Source organism: Athene noctua, chromosome 12 (genome assembly GCF_965140245.1).
Source record: "Athene noctua chromosome 12, bAthNoc1.hap1.1, whole genome shotgun sequence".
Taxonomy (NCBI): Eukaryota; Metazoa; Chordata; class Aves; order Strigiformes; family Strigidae; genus Athene; species Athene noctua.
Window position 1 is genome coordinate 10872531 of NC_134048.1, and position 23141 is coordinate 10895671.

General features: G+C 37.5%; 1 protein-coding gene across 4 annotated transcripts in view; it reads right to left on the reverse strand.

The window, feature by feature from the left end:
- GABRA6 (gamma-aminobutyric acid type A receptor subunit alpha6) overlaps positions 1-8578 on the reverse strand; it is a 31898-nt gene extending 23320 nt beyond the window's left edge. The window contains exons 1-9 of one of the 4 annotated variants that reach the window (XR_012634434.1): positions 8249-8578; positions 7943-8061; positions 7662-7729; positions 6180-6400; positions 5994-6076; positions 5249-5392; positions 4669-4821; positions 4436-4588; positions 7-266 (exon numbers count right to left, since the gene is read on the reverse strand). Coding sequence is in view for 3 of the 4 variants with exons in the window: in XM_074916434.1 (XP_074772535.1) it covers positions 7-266; positions 4436-4588; positions 4669-4821; positions 5249-5392; positions 5994-6076; positions 6180-6400; positions 7662-7729; positions 7943-8061; positions 8249-8286 (1239 nt within the window). In the remaining variant the exon portion in view is untranslated. The remainder of the gene's footprint in view (positions 1-6; positions 267-4435; positions 4589-4668; positions 4822-5248; positions 5393-5993; positions 6077-6179; positions 6401-7661; positions 7730-7942; positions 8062-8248) is intronic. The other 3 variants (XM_074916434.1, XM_074916436.1, XM_074916435.1) reach the window with 3 other exon arrangements.
- Between the last annotated feature and the right edge of the window lie 14563 nt (positions 8579-23141).

Below are 23141 nucleotides of genomic sequence, written 5' to 3' on the forward strand. Positions count from 1 at the left end.
AATTACCGAGACAATCTCGTCCTCTGCCGGTACAGTTGCTGCTGATAGTGCTGCTGCCAGTGCTGCTGCCCTGGCTGCCTTCCTCATCGCTCTCTGAGTCTGAAGATTGGTAAAGTAGTTGACAGCTGCAAACTCAATAAGTGCAGAGAAGACAAAGGCAAAGCACACAGCTATGAACCAATCCATGGCAGTAGCATAGGACACCTTGGGCAAAGAATGGCGTGCGCTGATGCTTAAAGTGGTCATTGTTAGAACTGTAGTGATTCCTTGAAAATAAGAGAAAGAAAATGGGGGCATTAGAACTTTGCTTCAACCCTGCTACTCTTAAATTCATACATATTAAAAAAAAAAAAAGCCTCCTTTTTGGTTTTAGCTGTCATCCTATGTACCAGCTAATCAACAAGACTGCTAAGTATTTGGTATTCTTAAATAATTCACACATACTGGCTTCAGTACCTAAAGACTCTGAACAAAACTTCTTAATACATTGAACAGCCTGAAGGTTAAGATTACTACATACTACATGGTGCGGCTGCTTAGAATTGTGATAAATATGGGTGTAAGACAATTCAGGCTCAAACTATGAAAGATGCTTTACTTGAGTTAGTAAGTGGAATGTTTGGCAGAAATCCAGATTAACATACTGTCATTTCTCAACAGCGATCCACTCTTTCTCCTGTTGTTGCACAAGACAGATCATGGCTTACAGAACCCTCACTGAATCAAATTCTGCATTAAAATCAGTGGTAGGCTACGATCCAAATATTTCAAGTAATAAGAGTTTGGTCCTCTGTGGTGTTGTCTTTAATCACTGGATACATTAAGATTCACTAACTGTATCTTAATTTGAAAGTGCCCGTAGTTAGAAATACGGAAGGACAGAAAAGCTACTTCTCTAGAGCTGCTCATCTATTTTCACAGAACAAATCTGGTTGTGTAGCTCATGGGCACCATGGTGTTTTTTACACTAATTCATGAATTTATTCTTTCTGTTTTGGAGTGTACAGCATTAATAATGTAGGAAATATACTTACTTCCCACTGCTGCCCGATACAAGCAAAGACTGCAAGAACGAACTCATTCATTAACATATAAGCCTTTGTGACTCACGTTTACTTATAATTATGCCTGCTAGAATGTGAAAACTGAAGGTATTTAAAGACTGTAAGGTGGAGAATACCTTCTTCTGCTCTTTTCTGCAGTTGTGAAAAGGTAGGTGGGAAAGTAAAAGGTGTTATAATGTCATGTTGTGATGATAAATCAATATGCTCTGAATGATGCTCAGTGGAAAGGATGCAGTGTCATTGCATACTGCAGCACCAAGACAGGGTGACTTGGTTATTTTCAGATTTTTTTTTTTGCAACTCTTTCACATGATGTAGCTTGCCAGCTGTCTGAGGTTAACTACGTCCCAATGTCATTATTTAACATGTTTTAATGAAATGCAAATAGGAAATGGTATAAAAATATGTAGGATCCCTACTTCTCCCAAATCTGCCAGATTCATTTTATAATATGAATACAAGTATGCTGAGATATATTTCAATTTCAAAGGTCCAGAATGAACTTTTCAATATGATGTGTATTAGATTAGAATCTGTCCATGTGCTAGTTAGTAATAAAAATGATATATTCTGTGTCTGAATAAAAACGTACTGCAGCAGGAATTTAAACTTAGGAATAGGACTCCTATTCTATTACAGATATAGATAAGACTTCACTCAGTGCGGACTGAATATTGATGAAATGCTCTGCAATGTGGAAAACTACTTTATCAAATTGAATGCCAAATTACAGTTGGTAAACCGTGTAACTGATGATTGTTTACCCTTGTCTTTCCACTTTGAACACTTCTTGGTAAGTTTTGAAGAATCTGTTACATAATACAAATACTGAAATATGTTATCTTTTCTTATTAAAAATGAAACAACAAATAAACCCAAGCACCTTTCCTTATCTGAGACTTTATTGTAAAGTTTAATGACTAGATATTAATTTAGAATTCCCAGGGTGACCTGCTGGGAAGGTAGAAGCTGACTACTATCTTTCTGCAAAATAACAGATGAACTTTTTGCCGGGAATAAAACAGACTAGATATAAGCACATAAAAATGTGAAATAATAGCCATTGCTATATGGATACAGAGCATACTTAAAATTAGGCCTCTGATAACCATGTTTCTGATTCTATGTCATTTCTGATAATGCCATGCTTCATAAAACTTCACATATATATATATGTATATGCGTAGTGACGTACATAACACACATAAAATAAGGAATTTCATACTAGCAATCTGCTGTTCTTTCCAATGACACAATTATAAAGAATACAGAAGTGCCTCTTCAAGTCTTTCTGTCTCCCATTTTTCACTTGCAGGTCTGTAAAGAGTAGGTACTTATGACCATTAATTTTATCTTTGCAAATGTTCAGAGTATTTATTGTAATATTACCAGCAAATGATAACTGGCATCTATTTTGGAGGTAAACAGAGTTGCTAAATGAATTTGTTCTCAGAAACTGGATTGGGCATACCATTGTTATTCTTCTACTATTAATTTCTCTTCTCTCAAACTTACAGTTTGGAAACATAGAAGTAAACCTGAAAATTTATAATTAAATTATTTGCAGTATGATGCAGAAAGGAGACGTGCTTCTCCATTTTAAACCTTCTCCATTTTAAACCTTTTCTTTTTTACTAGGGCTTGGAAATATTTTATGTTACAAGGAATTTGCCCTCTTTTCCTTAGATGACAGTATTCAGAATCCATGGGATTTTGAATTAATAAGGACTATAAATTCAAACTGTGCCTGGGAGAAATAAGAATAGAGTAAGGATTGAAATATTCTTTTAAAATGCCAACATGTCTGATTTTCCACAATACGGAGAAAGATGTTTATTTTACTATTTTTATAAAATATTTTCTGTTTCTAATTCTGTATGACATTTAAGAGTTGTTATTCCAGGGTTTGGGGTGTCTGTGTAATTATTACTGAACCAGCTAAAGACCTGAAATTACTTCAAGCATATAGAACTGAATTCCACTGCCCACTACAGAGCAAATAAGTTTTACTCAAAATGTCGAGGATGTAACTGTATAGTCCAGAGATGCATATAAAGCCAAATCAGGTAGCATCATACTTGGTGTACAAACCTCTTATATATATTATATGCTTCAATTGCAATAAATATCCTTGAAAATCTATTGCCTCATACTTTAATATTTTTAAGCACTTAAAAGAAATCCCCATTGCCAGAAAATAATACTTTAAGTGCTTAATGATACCAAACTGCATCCCAAATCCCAGTGGGGATTTCAAGAACAGAAGTGTTGATCTTCCTTCAGAGGCACATGAGGAAGCTGTATTCACTTAGCATTCCTGAAAGTTTGTAGTGCTTTTATGAATACCACTCCATGTAGGTAGGAAATGCCAATTGACTGAAATCAAATTATACAAATTCTGTAGCCTGCTTACTACAATTATAGACTCATTTTGAGTTATGAGACTTGCATCATTTATGCTTAGGGAACATATAGCTGCCTTTTTGTTAGTGAGGACAAGTCTCACAAAGCGAATGTTCTGTACAGAAATACTGGGTTAAGAGAAAATACAGCAGCAAAACGGCTATGTATGGGCAATGGATTCATGAAGTTTTTGACAAGTTTTATTATTTTTCCTTAGTATTTTAATGATTGTTTTTCTAGAAACAATTCAGTCAGTGAAAGTTTACCTCTTAACAAGTGCAGTTACAGAACTTATCAATACTGAAGTGGGAGGTGTGTGTCGAATTTAATAGCAAAGCATGCACTAAAAATTAAGGAGACAAAACTCACAGCTTTGGAAGCATTAATTCAAAGCACTGGAAAGAAAAAAGGGCCTTGCTGTGCAATATGGACACACCTTTCACATAACAACTCCAACCTGTTTTAGTGACAAGATTCATCTCATCTAACTATCCATCTAATGTCCTTGCTAGCTGTTTAGAAACCTTTTTAGACAAGGGGAAGAGAGCACTTCAGAATGAGTGTTAGATGAGGTATCTTATGTCAGAGATAAATTCCATCCCATGTGATTTTTTTCTTTTAAAGCTTTAACTCAGATTGGTTTCACAAGACAATAAATCAATAGTAAAATTCCTATTTAAAAAATGGAGAGATTGACATTTACTCTGAAATTGTCCCTTCCTGCATATGAAAAAATATTGAGGGGAAGAAAAACGTCACAAACAAGTCTGGTAACCAAACATTCTGAGTAAAGAATTTTGACCCTTGTGAGCAGATTGAATATTATTTGGTTTAATTTTAGTATTTACTTTTGTTCACTGAAACCTACTAGCTGTCTTTTCCAGTCCCCGCTGGATTACAGTAGCTGTTTGATACAGTGGATTCAATAAGTGAATGAAGTGAATGATAAAAGAACAAAACATGAATACCCGCCACGGTTCTTGCTGGAACAGATTCTTTGTTGATCCAAAACACAACTTGAGACAGGACTACAGTCATGATGCATGGAATGTATGTCTGAATGAGATAGTAGCCTATTTTCCTTTGAAGATGGAAATAGAGCAGCTGAAGTGAATATTCACCTAAAACAAACAAGTAATGAAAGTAATGAATGAATGGTATATGTGATGCTGAGCTGTTCAAAGACCTTAATGCAGCATACCAAAAACTGTTCTGGCTGGAACAGACTCCTTGTTAATCCAGAAAGACACCTGAGAAAGAATGACTGTCATAATGCATGGAGTATATATCTGTATCATGAAGTAGCCCATCTTCCTTTGCAAATGGAAATAAACGGTCATGATTACATATTCACCTGTTAAGAGACAAGTATGTCAGCACATTTTAGCAACATCTGAGTAAACATTATTGGCTTAAGCCCTACATACTATGTTCTGAGGAAAGCACTTACAGGCATCCTAGTGCATAATAAAAATAAGCTGATTAAAAAAAGGTAAAGTGACCACATGGAAACAGAGGAGAATAATATTCATTTCATGTTTTGTTTTTACTGGGGCAGGAGCCAGGGGGAATTCTTAAGAAATGCACAAAAATTGTATGCTTAAAGGGACTGTATTGAAAAGCTATCTTCTAAGAGACAATGGTTAGATTATTTCCAAGGGCTTTAGTTTTTAAAATGGCAAAAGATAATTAAACTAATTTGGTTCCATATGCAAAAAACCACAATTTATTTTCAAGATATATTTTATAATGTCAGTAGTTTCTACATGGCTACATCTTACCTGTGTTAGATTTAATTGTTTCACTAGATACAGTTTGTCCTATGAGGTCATACTGGAGGAGACTGGAAGACTCCTGTGGTACTTCTACCGAATGCAGGGGTCCTTTTTTCCACGTGTAAATTATTTCACTTTTTGGATAAGCATCTGAGTAACAGAGGGGAAAAATTACTATTATTAATTATGTAATAATATTAACTTTGTATAAGCAATTGAAAAAATAAGTAGCATGCTCCATTTTGTGGCTCAAATGCCCATAGAAACATGCATCCTGCTCCAGCAAGTTCCTAACCCCATTAATGACAAAATGCAAAAAAATCAACAGGAGAATGGCTTAGATGGGACCTGATAGGCACTAACTTTTGTTTCTTAATTTGCTATAAAACGCATACATTGATTACCACAGACCAATTAAATGTTTTCAAAATTGATTACCACAGATCGATTAAATATTTGCAAAACTAGAAGTAATATAGTAAATGTACCACAGCTTTTATGCCTTGTTGAAGGATGCACTTTGACTACTAGATGTGAAAGAATAATAAACAATAAAATATGCTTCAACAGTCACTCTTCAGAAAATAAATCCATGTTGTTAAGAATGGTCTGAGTCTCAGCAGAGAAAGTAAGATTCTAGCATAAAAAAAAGCTACATCATTAAGTAGTGTCCTAGGATCTCAATTCTGATCTCACATACATGTAGACCAAATGTATTACTATAAAAACTGAAAGACACAGAAAAACTTACAGCTTCCAAACTTCAATGGACAAGCATGTCCATCCATAGGGAAGTTCACCAACCGCATAGGACAATCAGCATTAATGGTTAGTCTAGAATATATTATAGTAGATGACAATGAAAAAAAATTATATGCAGGAATACTGCTGAAAGAATCAAAAATAAAGGTCAACCAAAAGCAGAATAGTTTCTCACCTCATTGTGTAAAGAATAGTTCCATTCTGCATAATTCTGAAAAGTTTGTTAGGAGTTGTCATATTATGAGCAATTGATTTTTTTCCATTTCTAAAAAATGTGTCTGGTGTCCAAATTTTACTGACCATTAAATTGTTCAATTTCAAAATTTCAGTTGGCCCAGTAAACTTTAACCTCTCATCAGTCCATGTCTGCCGAAAGAAGACATCCATTGTGTATTCCTATGGAAAATAAATACATGGTTGATTTATGTGTGGGAGCCAGCAGTCCCAAGTATGTACAGTAACTCCATGAAAGAACCTAACACACATCGGTGGCATTTCATTTACTGCTTAAACCTTAATCCTATTACCATTAAGTAGTTACTAAAAAAAAATTGTCTATGAAAACATATCCTATTTTCCTATTATTTAAAGAGTAGTTACAAATTAATCAGTGAACAGATAATTTGATATGCATAAGGAAAAAAAAACATCTCATTGTCCTCTCAGAGATAATAAATTAATTCAAAGTGATTGAGGTCTAGGAAATACAAATGTCTAATTTAGTATCCTTTCAAACTGCAAAATCAAACTATCAATGTTTAATTGCCAGGAACAAAAAGACATGCTCAGTGCCTCTTCTGCAGCTTACTTTGGATATTCACAAAGAAAGGACTGATCTGAGTGAATCACATCACAGTAGGATTATGGTGTCAAGTCAATATTAATCTAAATTATTTTTGTTAAGGATTCTTTGTAATATTCTCGCAAGAATTCTTTCAAGGAGTTCTCGACAGAAGTTGCTTAGGAAATGGAACTAACCCTTGGCCAGAGGCAAATTTTCTAAGAAGGCAAGGTTATACATTCTCTTAGATTGACTGATGCAGAAAGGTGGAAAAACTTTTGGTTGTAACTTGGGGCCCAGAGCTCCTTGTCTGCAAACTGGGCTGCAGGGTCAGGTGAGCAGGTATCAGAGGAAGTGTACAAGGGCAAAAATCGTGATCAAAGTAAATTTCCAGAATGAGAACGGAAATACCATCCTGACTCCGACGGCGTAACGTTTTCCTGGGGCTGCTGCTGTTATTGACCGAGTTCACCCAAGCCTGCAGCCACCTGAATTTGGGGGCACTGTGCATGGCAAGGGGCGGCCGTCTCAGAAATGGCACCATTCCCCCGCAGCTGCTCACGGGGTGTTCTTCTACTCACAGCCTTCCTGCAAACGTGTGTTGGGCCACAGGTGCTTACAGTCTTCCCACCGAGGTTAAAGAGGCTCCCGTGACCATCCATGTCCCCCCCCGGGGCTGGCGGGCCTGGGCCACCAGTTGCCCAGGAGGGCTCTGCTGGGAAATAGCTATATGCGGCTGCAGCCAAACTGCTCTGCGGGGCCCTAGAGATTGTCAGGAAGATTAAGCCTCGTAATCTGCTTTAATGACGATCGACTCGGATGTCACCGTAATGAATCCGGGAAATGGAGGGCAGGGGTGGCAAGCGGGGCCCTTACCATCTCCACGTCGGACACCGGCCCGAAGCTGGTCACGTAGATGTCCGTTTTGACTTCGGTGACGGCGCCTGCGGGACACGGAGCTGAGCTGGGAGCGGCGCGGGGCCGCGGCTGGCGGGAGCGGGAAACTTTCCTCCGCCGCCGCCTCCCCCCGGCCGGCTCCGGGACGGGACGGGACCCTCCCGCGCCCGCCCGGGCCACCCCCTCCAGCGGCGGCCGGAGAGCTCGCCCGCCCCCACCGAGCCGCGTCCCCCCAGGCTCCCGAGGGGACGGGAGTTTACCTCCAAAGCCCGGCCGGAGCCTGTTGTCGTAGCCGTCCAACAGCTTGTCGAGGATCCGAGTGATGTTTTCCGAGTAGCGGTCCGGCCCGTCGCCCTGGGCGCCCAGCGCCCTCGCTGCGCTGCGAGGAGAGGCCAGTCCCGCCGTGAGCCCCCTCGCCGCAGCCCTCCCGCCAAACTCCCGCCTGTCGGGGACCCGGTCCCAGGGGAAGACGGGGGAGGGCAGCGGGCCCGGGCGCCCCTCGCCTGCTCCTCCGGCTCCGGCCGGGCTGGAGGGCGCCGCCGGGGGCCGGGGGGGAGCTCACTCACCTCACGGCCACGCACAGCCAGGCGATGAGCAGAGCCATGCCCCGGGGCGGGCGGGGACGCTCGGGTGCCCTCAGACCCGTCACCTGGAGCAAGTGCGGGCGCTCATCCCTTCGTCTCCGCCTGGCCGGGGGCTCCGTCGGGTGAGGCAATCGGAGGGCCCGGCCGGCTCGCCGCCTTCCCCGTGGGCCTCGGCCGCCCGCTGCCCGGGGTGGGGCGGTGGGGGGTGCCTGTGCCCGGGCGTGCCCTTCGCATTCGCCACCGCCGCCCAGGCTCGTCTGCCCGCTCCAGGGCGGGAATTAGGGTTGGAAGGGACGGTGAGCGCTCGGAGAGCAGTGACAATAATCGAATAAGGCATTAGGGGAGATTAAAAGGAAGAAATCCACGGCTAGTTTTGGCATGGAATTAGCAGGGACCCGTTAGGAAATCTGGAAAAGCACTGGCATCTTGCTGATAGAGATTATGTTAGAAATGGCCTCAGCTTTTACTGTGTTTATGGTTCACAGGGAGATTATTATGCAGTTTCTGCATCCTTAGAACTTCGGAAAAAAACCCCAAACCCTACAGTTTCCAGTTTACTGGGTTTTTTTGACCTTTCTCAACAGATTTCCTCATGATCAATCCTTTCTAACTGTACAAAGGGCTTGAATATCTAAACATATTCATATATGAACATTGAACAGTAAAAGTTTGTTCTGGTTCAGGTTTGGGGATTTTTTTTTTCAATAGTAAACTGTTTCGGAGGGTTACATACACAGACTTCACTTGGACTTTAAAGCAGGGCATTACTAGGACTTTTGTTAAATCTGAGCTCCGTTAAACCACAGGGATTGTATGTTTTACTAATTTTGTCCTGATAAGTACCGATGGATCATTACTGTCCCCTCCTTCAGTAAGTGTGTTACTGTAGTCAGCTCTAATGGAAAATAAGGCTGCTCCAGCTATTTCTGTGACCTTATTACTTCTTATAAAGCCAATGAATGATGCAGCACCTGCATCACTTAGCTACACTGTAAACAAAGCGATCAGGTCACTTTTCTTTCTTCATCGTAATACACAGGAACAAAAAACTAGACCAAAGCAAATTAACTGTTTTCATAAAATTTTGTTGCATAAATCACATTTGTATTACCAGCTTCTAAGCAAATATATTTAATTATCAAGCAATGTAAAGTAAGTATTTTCATGAAACTAGGAGAACAATGTATTTATTCAGCTGTAAGACTAGATGAAGTCCAACACTGGGGTTCTGTGCTCAAGTTTGGTGTTTAAGAGAAACTGTGATCTATGAAACCAAGAGAATATAAGAATGTGATTAAAAATATAGGCTATTCTCTGTCATTGAGTCCCTTTCCTTGTTGTCGTGGGCAGCAGTGTCATGTAATCCACATAGGTGGACTGGCTGCACACAGACAAAGCTCTGGCTCTGCCTTTGAACAGTTGTGAACCCAAATTTCTATGAATATACCTAAGATGTGATCTCTGTGAATCTGTCATGAGGTAGTACAGCTCAGTGGTTTTGTTGATACATTGATCTGCATGATTTATTCACAGACAATAGCGTTGCATCTGTGAAAATTCAAAGGCTTGTATGAACTACTAGGTAGAAAAAGGAAAAATCAGCAGATCAGAACCTTCTGGGGGTTATGTTCTTCTATCTGGTCCTGATTTAAAACCTACTGGTTTGGAACTTTACCCCATTTTTCAAATATGTTTGATCTTACTGACATATTTGAAGCCTTTGTGTGCATCAATCTTCAATCTTTAGCATATAAACACCACTAATAATCATTTTTGCAAACATGCTTTCATTAGTATTAAATATGTAAACACATTTTAAAATATTTTTTTTATTTTTCTGGCTCCATTGGATCACTTTATTCCCTGCTAAGAGATCTATGTTCTGTGGTCTACCTCATGTTTCCTCTTGGAATAATGTCCTTTTTGTTTTGAATGAAAGGAAAAAGAAGTCTTGGCAAAATATTAGCAAGAGTATTCTAATTTAATTCACAAAATGTGCAAGAGGAGCAAACTTTTTAAAATTAAGCCCATGCCTTGTCCAATCAGCATCCCCTGGTTTAATTACACACATCCAATTTGTCTTCTTTTAACAGGTTTGTTTCAGCAGCTTCTTTTAATAAGCATCTCCTGGGCATTAAAAACCCGGTGCTACATTGGGCCACCAACCACTCCTTATTTCCTTTATTTCACTTTGCTTTGTTGTGAATTAGACAAGAACACATTTTCTGTTAATCATATAATTTACAACTGCCTTTTGTTCAATAGCACCCTGTTCCAAATTAGACTCCTATTGTGTAAAAAGACATTCTGTCTTATTCGCTAAGAGATGACTAGGATGTGAGTCAGAGAAATTGAATATTTGGGTTTTTTCCCTCGAAATTGGAGGAGATTAATACATGTACTTTTTGGACCAGGTTGGACCTACAGTGTAGCAGCTGTTCTGGGACATCTGTGATCGTCTTACAGATAAAGCATCTATGTAAGTGCAGGGTTTAAGAAATCTGGGGTTAGATATATGCCTATCCATGGAAGCCTACTTCATAACTTACTTAGACTGAAAAATAGGTGCTTTGTGGAGAAAAAAAAGAAAACAGAGAAGAGAAACACTATGAATTTAAATGTTTTAGGAGTTCATTGTGCTCTCTTTATCTTTTTTACTTAAGGCAAGCTAAAGGGACAATTCAGACAGATAAACAACCGAGTATTTGCCTTCAAAATAAAAATATAGATCATGACACTTGTCCTCAAACAGGACAGTTGTGTTGAATCACAGCCAATAGCTAAGTCAGGTCTAGCAGTGGCCTGTTCAGTTACCCGAGCTTAGTATTGCTACTGCAAGGAGTGTAGCACACCTCTCGATGCCAGCTTGCCCTGCTGAAAAGGATAATTTACAGGAGTAAAACAGTAAATTATCATTTACCTTGTGTAAATTCTGTGCTACACAGCTATTCCTTTTTCAGTCCCTGAGCTAGCTTTCGTTCTGCTACGCAGCATTGGGCTTTGCTCTGTTGTTATGCTACTGTTGAAATTAATTAATGAATGCTGTAAATAAAGGAATGTAAATTGCAAGTTGGGACCTGAATGTGAGTCCAAGAGCAGTGAATCAATGAGAGTTTAAAGCAGATCTAGCTGACTGTAATCTGTGTATTGAAGAAACTAGAGGAAAGCATACATGTGCATCAGCTGGAACACTCTCTGCACTCTCTTAGTTGCCTATTATTATCTCACTTCTGAGTCGAGCCTAGCAATTCTTGCTCGGCAGCATGGATCTCTGATGGCAAGGCAGATAACTTGGGCAAGTGGACTGCAGTGTTTGTATGAGTCATACAATTTCAGTCTGGGATTTCCCTGCAGGAAAATGACATGATAATATTCTTTGTAAGGAATTTGCAGGGAAGAGTCAGAGACAGGAAAAAAAAAAAAATCTCAAAGCCATTTGTAATATTCCAGCCTGCCTTCTAAAATGCTAAAAACAGTCTTTGCATGGTAAAGGCAGTAGAAGAGTCTTTACTGTCTATTGCAGAGCTAGATGGTTGCATGAGCTGAAATAGGCTATGGGTAGATTTTTTAATCCAATCTTGAACTTTCAGTTAATGTTTTCTTTTTGTGGATTTGGAATTTTCAATAGTGAAACATATATTCCCTTTCTCAGCAGTTTTCAAATTCTTCAAACCAAGAAGTTATGTACTCTTCTGTTTTCTAATTATGAAGAAAAATGCTCACAGTATCAAATGCACAAATTCCTTTATTAGAGAAGATCAAACCACCAGCAAATTTTAATGAGACTGTGGCTATCATGCCAGCTTGAGTATAAACATAGCTGAGAAATTTATTTGGAAATCATGATTTTATAAGTGATCTGAGAAAGCTCTATGAAGGAATAGTGATCACGGAGACGAGAAGTTTTTTGGGAGACAAAGCTCTTGCGAGAATAATGAAAATGTTTATCTTATAAAAGGCTTGTCAGCAACATATGCTTTGGGCATTTAAGCAAACAAACTATTTGGAAATTTGTTGAGAAAGTGGCATGAACTGGACAACAGCTTGGAAGACGTGAATGGCACATTGAGAAGTGTGGTGGCAAGATTACACTTTCCAGCTGCTAATTTTGTAACCTTGTAGGATGTCATTAGCACTGTGAATGAAAGATGATATTTCTGATTCATTTGGGAATACTATTACTGAAAATTAGACGAGTTTTGCAACAGCTGAAAACTCCATGAGAAATGTGTTTGTTTTCTTCTTGAAACTGAGGAATTTTGAAATGAAAATGAAAATGTGGCAACTAGCAAGTTAAAATATGACAGATTTGGCACAAAGGCTACAAGACTGCAGTTAAGTCTCTGGTATTTGCAATTAATCTGATATGTTGTAGCTGTTCAGCCCCTGACAGAGATGTGTCGTCCCACTCTCCATTTCTTTTTCCTCAGCATCTATGTATTAGATAAGAAGAAATAAACTTCTATGATGTGGATGTGATTACTAAATTAATTGAAGATATAGGGAAAATTTCTTTTAAAAGTACCCTTACTTTGTGGAAAAAACATGGATATCAAGGTTTTGGGGTTTTTTTACTAGTTCTATTTATTTGTTAATGAAGAAATTCATTTTGTAGATGACATACAGTGGAGATATAGGTAAAATAGTTTCATCTTTGTACAATTCTGTCTCAATGAGTTGTATACCGGATTGCTATTCCTTCATGGTTATCTTCCTGTCAAAGGACAGTGTTTACTCTGTTTGCCCTTTCAGTATGTTTCCTCTGCCTTCAAAAATCTTCAGGGAGAATGTATTCACATATTTCTACCTGTGCTGCTCACCTCATCCTGCCACTGGTAATATTGAGTGTGGATGAGTCATTTGTGCACAGATTGCCTTATTGGTACCTTGCAACACGGGGAGCTGGCACAGGACGGAGCAGCTCTCAGAGCTGAGGGAGCACGCTCTGGTAAAGGTGCCTTTGTCCTACTCATTATTGTCTTGTGCAAAGCTCAACCACAGTGAAAAACTCTTTTCTAATAGATACATACAAATTTGAGTTATGCACCTGCAAACACATCTATAAACATACATTCTTATTTTTGCATATTAAATGCTTAACTATTTGAGCCTGTATGCATAGGAGATTGAAATTTAGTTTCCTTTTATATCCAGGAAAATCAAAGGGCCAAACAGACAGAAACCATAACATATTGTTCCAAATCTCAGGTTGATTCTTAGACATTATTCAATATGCAGTCTAGCATAAACACTTCAGTAAAGGAAGGGAGCTTGCTTTTGGCAGATCTACTGGGCAGCAAATTAAACAAATTCTTCATTAAACATGTTTGAAGGATATGGGACAGACTGCTGTTCAGTTAGTGTTTGTTCCAGCTACCATGCAGGTATATATAAATGACATTTCAAAGTACAGGTGGAACTGGCTGTGTAGTATTTAAATGGATACAAGTACTGGGTGGTTTCTTGGTTTTTTAGAGATTTCTATCAGTCATAATAATGATTAAAGCTTTCTGGGAAATGTGAAGCTATGGAAGCCAATGGCTCTCTCTAGATGCCTCATACATGTGCCATGTACAGATAACCTAAACCAAACCCAAGCCCATAGGCTCCTTCTCTGCTGTATAGAGGTGGAACACTACAAAACAGACATGGTAGGAACCACGTAAGGGTAAGCAGTGTAGTTCTCCCTTGCCTCAGTTTTTGAAAGACCTTTTCTTTTGTTGGCATTTTTGCCATCTGCCAACCAGCTGCCTTTCCATATCGACTGACGAGAGGGCTCTTAGCTAATGGGAGCAACTGTTTCCTATTCTCTGTTGCAGAGGGAAAGGAATCAGGGAGTGATAGCAATGCTGTTTAACAGTCTGTGTCATCCTGCACTTCTGCATGTTTCAGTCACCTTTTTTTAAGCACCATCACCAACAGTAGACCTGATGGCTGAGTGATCATTCTGTAAGAGAATAAGGGAAGGAATGCTTTACTTTTTTGAAACCTTGCTGATTCTCCAGATGATCTCATCTATGTAGTCAGGTTCCCATTTTTTTTAATGCTATTTCAGTAGTGTGTGTTCAGAAGACAGCCCTGTTTTAAAAGAGGATGTTCTCTAGTACCTCAGAGATACTATATGGAAAGCAAAAATCTGATTCACTAGGTTATGTTAACTGTACTTAGTGTTAATCATCCATTATTATTTCAGTATAGGTAATCTTTACAGAGCCATTCCCAACTAAAGAATGAAGCTTAGTGTTAATTCATGAGGAAGAGAATAGTATCCTTTGTCTCAGGACACGTGGTTATAGTAGGGAGAAGCAGGTTCCACTGTATATTCTTTGTTTTTCTGAATTTTGCATAAACTTTGCCATCTTGACTGCATTGGCAAGTGTCCCAGTCCTAATCTAGAAGTACTCTGTATGTGACTGTCAACTCAGCACACATTGGTCCTACGATTGTTTGGGTGTGTTTCCAGCACAGGTGTAAGGTGCAAGCTCCAGGTGAGAAGGAAGCCCTTCTCCAGCAGCAGCACCTGGGGCAGGAGGCCCTGGCAACTGCAGGTTCACTGCACCTCAATTGGTGTGAAGTTTAGTGAATTCAGCGGTGTTAATTCATAGTCATCCCTGTCATTATATAACAATAATGATGGTGGTAGTTCTGTCCTTATAGTGAACAGAAACTGATTGACAGGAGAGGGATGGTTTCTAGCCTGACATCATTCTCCACATATCAAGAATCAGTGAACACAGATTCTTAAGTGTCAAGATTTCTGGTTTTTTGGAGGTCAGTCTTTTTCTATGTTGTCTAGAAAGAATGCTAATCCCAACTGCACAGTGAAAAAAAGCCCAGTAAATCTGTGCTGCCCTTCTATTAGTTGTGTGGTGGTAGATAAATGGGTTTCTATTCAGTCATGTAGATGGTAAACTATCAAAGATTTACAGACAGAGCATAGTCACGTTATTGTTGTCTTTGATATAAAGATAAAGCTGCCTGGGTAAAAATCTGCAACACTGCATAAGATACAAAAGTTAGACAAGTGATTCAGGAGATTGTAATATGCTAGTTAATATTCTCTCCTTGAGCGTGTTTCCTTAGGAATACACATTTAGAAATTAACCTAAAGGAACAAACCCACTTTTCAGGTGTGGATTTAATAAATCTGTTACCTAATGAAGTATATTATATTGTAGGGTTTTAGAATTAATTTTAATTTACTTTGTTTTCACATAATTTTTGGATAAAGATAACTTTCTTATAAATTTACTTCTCGTTGGCTATTGGCTATCTCTACACTTGATTTTTCTTCCAAAAGTATGATTAAAAACCTTCAACTCGATTTAGACCTGAAGGAAGGTGAAATAATGAACTTTCTATTTAATCTTTGAGGGGGGTTGCTTTTACACAAGAGTGAAATACAACAAAAGAGAGAGTAAGAGCGAGCTTGTTTGCCTCCTACTCAGTCACTTAAACCACTGTATTGCCTGCATGACTTCTTGTGTGTCTAGAGAATCCATATTTTTCTCTCAGGATCCTACAGTTCTCTGTTGTTTGGGGGGTATGTTAGCTAACAAACTAATGTAGAAGTGTTAATTTATTGCAGTAGCTCTTAATAGGACGAATACATGTTAGATCCAGAATGCTTTAAATATATATTTTATTACACTGAACACATTAATATTTCACTCTGAAGTAACTGTGGAATACACTGATAATCAGTATTATCCCCTCTAGCTCACACTCCTTGACTGTGATCAGCAACTGGATTTATGTCACTTCCCTGTAGATACTCACCTAAGCACTTTAGTAAAATTAATTCATCTATATTTGTCTCTGTTTTATACATTCTCTCGGAAAGTTTTATATAATTGAAATACATAATTTAAATGCATGAGTTCCAAAGTCATGCACTTGTATCTTTGTACGTTTAAGAACATGCTGTTAGTTGCCTACTCAGGTAAACAGAAAGCAGACACCTCATGTACGTTGTTTGGCAGTCACAAGTTAAACCATCTTTTAAATATTGCATACTACAGAACACCATTTATAAGAACTCTATTAAGATAAATATATGAAGTGAAAAATTTTAATTGTCCCTTTTAGTGCTGCAAATAATTTTAATTTATTTATAACAGTCAGTCTTTCCCCTCCTTCCCCACTCCCTCCCAGGAAAAAAAAAAAAAAGGGGGGGTGGAGGGAAGAAGGAAGATTTCTCAAATTGTTACTTGTGGATTATTTGATAATCCTTGAAAGTTTCTCCTTCTTTTCCTTTCTTTCACAATATTGAAATTTCTTTTACCTCCCATGTTGGAGATTACTGTATGCTTGCATAAAACACCCCTTCTGACATGTGAATCTTTCCCTCTTGTTGACTGCTTAGATAGAGTTAAGCCGGCTAAATGTTCCTTAATTAGATTAATTCTCAACAGTTGCTTGAAGTTATTAGGAAAGATTATATGGTTGCATTATGGAAACCGGTAAGATGTATGTTTAATGCTCTGTATTTGTAAAAAGAATAAGAAAAATGTTTTATTCTCAACTTTCCCAACATATTAAGAAAAATACAAATTACAGTTATGACAGATTTCACCTGTGGAGCTACAGCTTCTTCTCTCCCTTGACCTTTGTATTCATTTAACCTACATATTAATCATAATAGTATTGAAATGGTATTTTACATCAATCTTATATTGAAGTATCATCAAAGTTACAGTACTGTAAAAGATTAGCCTTCCAAATGTCTTGAAAAGTGTAGTCTGTCTTTGTAAATCTCTTTCTGAGGTATTTTATACTCAAATATTTTGCTTACTTGTTTGCAGACACTTTAGACTATCAAATGAAGCATCAAACTATTAATTGCTTGTACTGCAAAAATCTATATGCCCTTTCTTATGTTGCAGTGAAATCACCATATTTTTACGTCCAAGGTGCTGCATTTATTTCTTTTCTAACAAATGTTGGTAGGCCTCCTAGAGAACACAAAATTTTTAGTTACTTTGCTGTACACTTCTGTAGTGATTGTCCCTAAATGCCTTACTACAAACAGAAGCTAGCTAGCTCAATCCATTGACTCATGTATTTGAAGGCTTCAGATGAAGCCTAATATCATACAGTTTTAAGACACAAATTTATATCTGTTTTTGAACTCTCTCCTAGTATAAAAAGTAAGCATTATTTACATATAAATATTTTTTCGAAACAACAGCATGAGGGGGGGAAAAAAATTCACACCACACCACAGCAGAAATGTGTAAATTATTTTCAATAACTATATTAAGTAACCTCTTCTGATGAAATCCAGAATAATATGATAATTTAAAGATGCAGGTTGATCTAAAAAATTCCATGCAGAATTATTTATATAGAAAATTATGTGAATCAAAAAGATTATTAGCTTACTCATGTATTTGCTAAATATTTAATCTAAAATAATTTATGATGCATTTCACAGAAAAGCCATATAAGCTATTAATATTTTAATCATTTGCTATTTGTCTCACAAGAATTTTGAATCATCTGCCCCTCTTTTGCAACAGCATTCAAAATTGCAATTTATTGCAGATTTGTTTCTATCTTCAAAGATTTATGGTACTGTATATACTATTCTTTACTAGTATTTTTACAGTATACACAATCATACTTCTCAGATGAGCATCTTGGAATCAGTAATTTGTCACTGGTTATAAAATACAGAAACACTAATTAGAATAAGTGCTTTCTAGATATTTATAGCCTTTACTAGAAAGGGGATCTGGCAGGGGCTGAAATGAACGACACAGAGAGAGAAAATGGATAAATTGTTTGCTTCAAATACTTGCCAGATGTTCTTTGACATGATATGTGGTGAAAGAATGAAATATATTCTAGAATAATTCTATTATAATACTCAGAGGCTTCTCAAGTTGCTAACACTTCTATCTTAATGAAAAATTGTTCCTTTCAGTCTTGAAATAGAAAGATACATAAATAAACACAGTGTGAAGAGCTGGATTGAAGTGAATATTTGATAGTTCTTCATCTATAGATGATGTTCCAAACAAATACTCCAGCCCTGTTCGTATTACTTAGTGAACTCTCCCATCTTCTATTATAATCATCGGAACTCTTGCAAATAAAGAAACATGGGCAAGGATTATGAAATCTGATCCTAAACATTAGTTTTATGTATAGACTTACAGAGGGAGAGACATAATACAGAATTCTTGGTTTTGCTGAACGTGAAGAGACGGCAGTGGACTCTTCAATGCAGAAAAGCTCTAGACCTGAGGTACAATGACTGAGAGTTGGGTTGCTGCTTTGAGCCTTGGTGAAAGAAAGTATTAAGTCAGCAGTTGCATTATGTCACAAACAGATAAATATAATGGGTATGTCTACTTGCAACTACAGCAAAAAAACCCCATGTGCTTTTTATCCAAAGGCTGCACAGTGTTAATTTGTATAGGGAGTGGCTGTAGCATAATCATGGACATTGTATTTGCCAATCAAGTGAGGCTGTAGATTAGCAGATTTATTCGAATGCTTGCTATCAAACCTACAGATTCATGGGATGGTGCCTGTCTGTTCCCCATACATTCAACTTGTTCCACCTCACCATTGGTAATTTACTTTCCACAGCCTCATTCAAATTTAATAGTGAAATAACTTAGTAACTTAAAATTAAATCCATCTGAAAGTATATAATTGGTTCACCTAAAAGGTTTGCATTTCCTCCACTATTTTTGCAGCTTTATGTTTATTAGTTCTTATATATAGTAATATCTTTAAGAATACATATTTCTATGGATATATATAATCAGCTCTGCCATCTCTTCCTATATATATTAATACATGTTAATGTATGAGACAAAATAGTTTAGGCAGTGGACAAAAAACATTATGTTACAGGACAACTGGAGGGAAAAATAACAGTTTAATGGCAGCTATTTTTATCCTCTTTATCCTATTTCCCAATATAATTATTTCTGGATCAGTGTCCTCCTTTCTGCATGCAGGCTTCTGTGAATACACTACTTCTTTTTTTTCCTTTGCTATAATTTGCTGTAATTTTGTTTTTCCCAACTCTTATAGCTACCCTTTCTCCATTTCTCACAAAAGCATTTATACCATTTAAAAAAATCTTTCATAATGCTTATATTATTTTGTAAGCACATTAGTTCCATTTAGACATGTCAGCCCTTTCTGACAGTATTGGTACTTCTCACTGAATCTTACACATGATTTCTCTATGCAAATGCTACAGTTGTAGATTATAAGATACAGGTGCTATTCTTCTCAGTTTAATTAGTGTGTTGGGTCATAGTGGCCTTAAGGTCCCAACAAATTAAGCTTTCTAAATTCTAAGTGTTTGAGTATATGGGAAGAAGATGCTGATTCCCTTTGAAAGGCCCCGAGATCAGTGATGAAACTGGCAATCAGTGGATGAAAACTCTTGCATATAATTTATGAACTGGTGAGACTGTAATATTGTGTTTGCTATGTGACATATATGGGAGCTAGACTGGATAAACAACAGTTTCCGCCAAATATGTATTTTCAACAGAGAAGGCAATTCCACTATTTCTACCATGTATTACTGTGCTTATTTTTTGTGTAATTGTTACCCAGAGTTTAAGTGAATAGAATTCTCTGTCACCAAACTCTAAATTTTTTTCCAGGTAGCCTTTGCTTTAAAAATAGTGTTTGAAAAAATGCTGCAGCAGTAATTTTAGATTACCTGACTTAACTTTTGCCAGCTTTCTTTGTGTCCAGTGAGTTCTGTACATGTACATATGCCAGCTAAACACAGTGGCTCTCTGAAGACTCATCATTTTACATCTCTGAAGCCTCAGCTACTTCTGGTTTATCTTAGCTACCCCAAAATCCTAAATTATTAGTAGTGTCCTTACTCATGCGTACAAGTCTAATGATATGTTTAAGATCACATAAATGCAAGAATACTGATACGTGAGAGAGAAGCAGCAGCATATATAAACCTTGTCTTATGAGAAGGCTACAGCTGACAAGAAGATGGCATAGTCTCATAAAGGCCCAGTTCTTATTAACATTTGTTTCTGTGTACAACTTTTTATAAAAGCCCACACCTGTGATGAAGGAAAAATTATGACAATAATAGAATTGCATATTGAAATCTGTCTGTCAAAATAAATGTGCTGAGGGAAGTTGTATGTTTTGTCTCGAGCTGCAGAGAACTTCCTGATTCTCCCTATGAGGAATGTCTGTAGCTTTGTGGAGTTTTTCTGACCCAGGTCCTCAGCAGTCACGCTGTCTGTTAAATAGAGGAGCACGATCTAAGCCTTTGGGCTTCTGTCCTTCCAACAGCAGCTCTGGCGAGGGTGGCCACTTGCCATGTCTTATTATCTGAGCTCCTATTATCCGCAAATCAGGAAAGCCCTCTTCGAATCCTGCAATAAAGTGGAAGTTTTGCAGAGAATGTCTGTGTTTCTGTATTTTGCTGTCCATCACAAATTCAAATGTCAAAATCCATTGCAAAAAAACCTTTGCCTTTTCTTAATCAAGGGTAATGATGATACTACCTTCCTCATCCTTCCTTTCTCTTATGTGGTTATTTTACTAATTTAGATTATTTAGCTTGAGAAGTCTGTTGATAATCTTAGTTTTTACAGTGCCTAGTACAATTCGATCTTGCAGTGTTACCGCATGACAGCCTTTACTGACAGGGTAACATTTATCTACTGAAGCTTTGAAAATTATTAATCACATACCTCATGGGAATTGCCAGCTTTCCTCAATAATGTATTTTTTAAATCAATGGCAGCTTTAACAGCTAAATTCCAGCCCAAAATTCTTCCTGTGGGAGTACTGCTGCATGTCTGTCAGTTTCAGCCACCGAAGACTACCAAGTAATTCCTGTTATCACTGTCTGACAAGTAGCATTTTATCAACAGACAAAAATATTAGTTCTAAATAATCTATCTGTAAGTAAGATATCTTCAGACCTTGGTCCTCTTCTGCTTATTTCCAATTATGTCCTAAAAAATTTAAAAAATACTAAGTCACTTTACTTTTTCTTTATGCTAATATCATGATATGATTATGATTTTTCTTTTGGTATATCCAAGATAAGAAAAGGAGCAATGTACTTTAATGAAATCATATAATAATTTAAGTTGGAAGGGACCTCTAGAGATCATCTCTTCTAGCACCCTGCTCAGAGATTGAATCCAGCTACAAAGTCTAATCAATTTGCTTAAATTTAAATCCTCATCAGTTTTGAGTTTTTACAAGGATGGAGTTTCACATCCTTTCTGGGTAGTCTGTTCCAATGTTTGACCTATTTTCCTGTGAGATTTTATTACTGTATCTAGCTGGAATTCCCATTCTTGCAGTTTGTATCTGTTTTCTTCATGTAGTGCATTAATACTGTTTACCAGAAAGTAAAGAAACAATCCAAATCTTCTCAATGTAAACACAAAATGTATCTAGAAAGTGGGAGGAAGTGTGATTTGAATTCAGTTGTCTTGTACTGCGTCAAAGATTAGTCCTGTCATCAGTGAAACTCTCACTGTGAAAGAGTACTTACTAAGTGAAACTTAACCTTCCCTCTCATCCGCTCCAATCTACCTCGTGCATATTGCTGCTGCCAGTCTACCCAAGCTAACTGAGATGACAGAAAGCAATACAACTACATAATCAGCATTTGACACTGTGAACAACGGGAAATAATAATAGTCTATGTCACAGAGTATAACAGAGAATGTGAAATTGTAGATAAAAATGGGAAAGGAGCGGAATGGGGTGTAATAATGACAGAGTAGCAATAAACCTTTAGCCCACAGTGCTCTATCACAATGCAATTTCAAAAGTACTCCTACTGAAGGTAGTCCCAGGACCTGAAGGAGAGAAAGTATTCTTAGAAACAGCATTAATGAAAGAAAACGCTGATCTTGGTAGGTTTTGCAATGGTTTTGACAAATGGAGATACTTAACAAAACAATGAAAGTTCAACAAAATTTGAACAGAAGTTGATTGCTATGCATCAGTTTCATTTGTTTTCCTATCCCCATCTACTGGGAGGAGGCTATATTACACAGTTGCTTGCAACAACATGTGTTGTTACCTAGACTTTAAGACTACTTTACCACTCAGCTAAATTTTTGTTATGCGTCATATTAAATGACCGCAAAAACCAATTCAAATAACATGCATAAGAATCAGATCTTTTTTTCTTGCAAATATTGTTAGTAATCCTATTTTCAGATTCCTCTGCCTATAATTTATAGGCATAAAATTTTGGAGAGTAACAATAGAAATGAAATATATTGATGATGAGTATTAAGGCATCAATTTTTATTAATTTGGGTTTTTGTTCATAGCACTAATTAATTGTATCAGTAGTAATATGCACTTATTAAATCATTCACAAAAATAGCAGACTGTAATAGCAGTCTACAAAGTTTAACAGTTCAGTTATGACCACAGCAGCAGATCTTGTGGAATTCCGCTGGTAAATTTCCTAAAAGTAGAGGCATTAGTGCTTTAAAATTGCCTTAATAAAATGTGTATTATTTTTCATACCCTTCTAAAAGTTACTTTACCTTTTATGGCCATTATGTATTTCCACAGCTGTGGGAATATTGGTCATATTCTCTCATTTCTTTATCCACAATGTGCTGAAATCCTTTTTTGTAAGTAAAAAAAGTAGGGCTTGACATCCTTAGCTCATTGGGCCCATTGAGATTTACATGACTATTCTGCATGATTATTGCTGATCACATGTTCTGGAGGCACTAGAAATTCCTAGCAGGGCAGCTGCTGCTCTTGAAGTTTCCTTTTTCATGGTACACCAGAAGCCCAATTTCACCAAGTGTAGTGTATTATTCAAGAAAAATATCTTTATGCCCAGCCTTTACTCTGTGCCATATTTTACTAA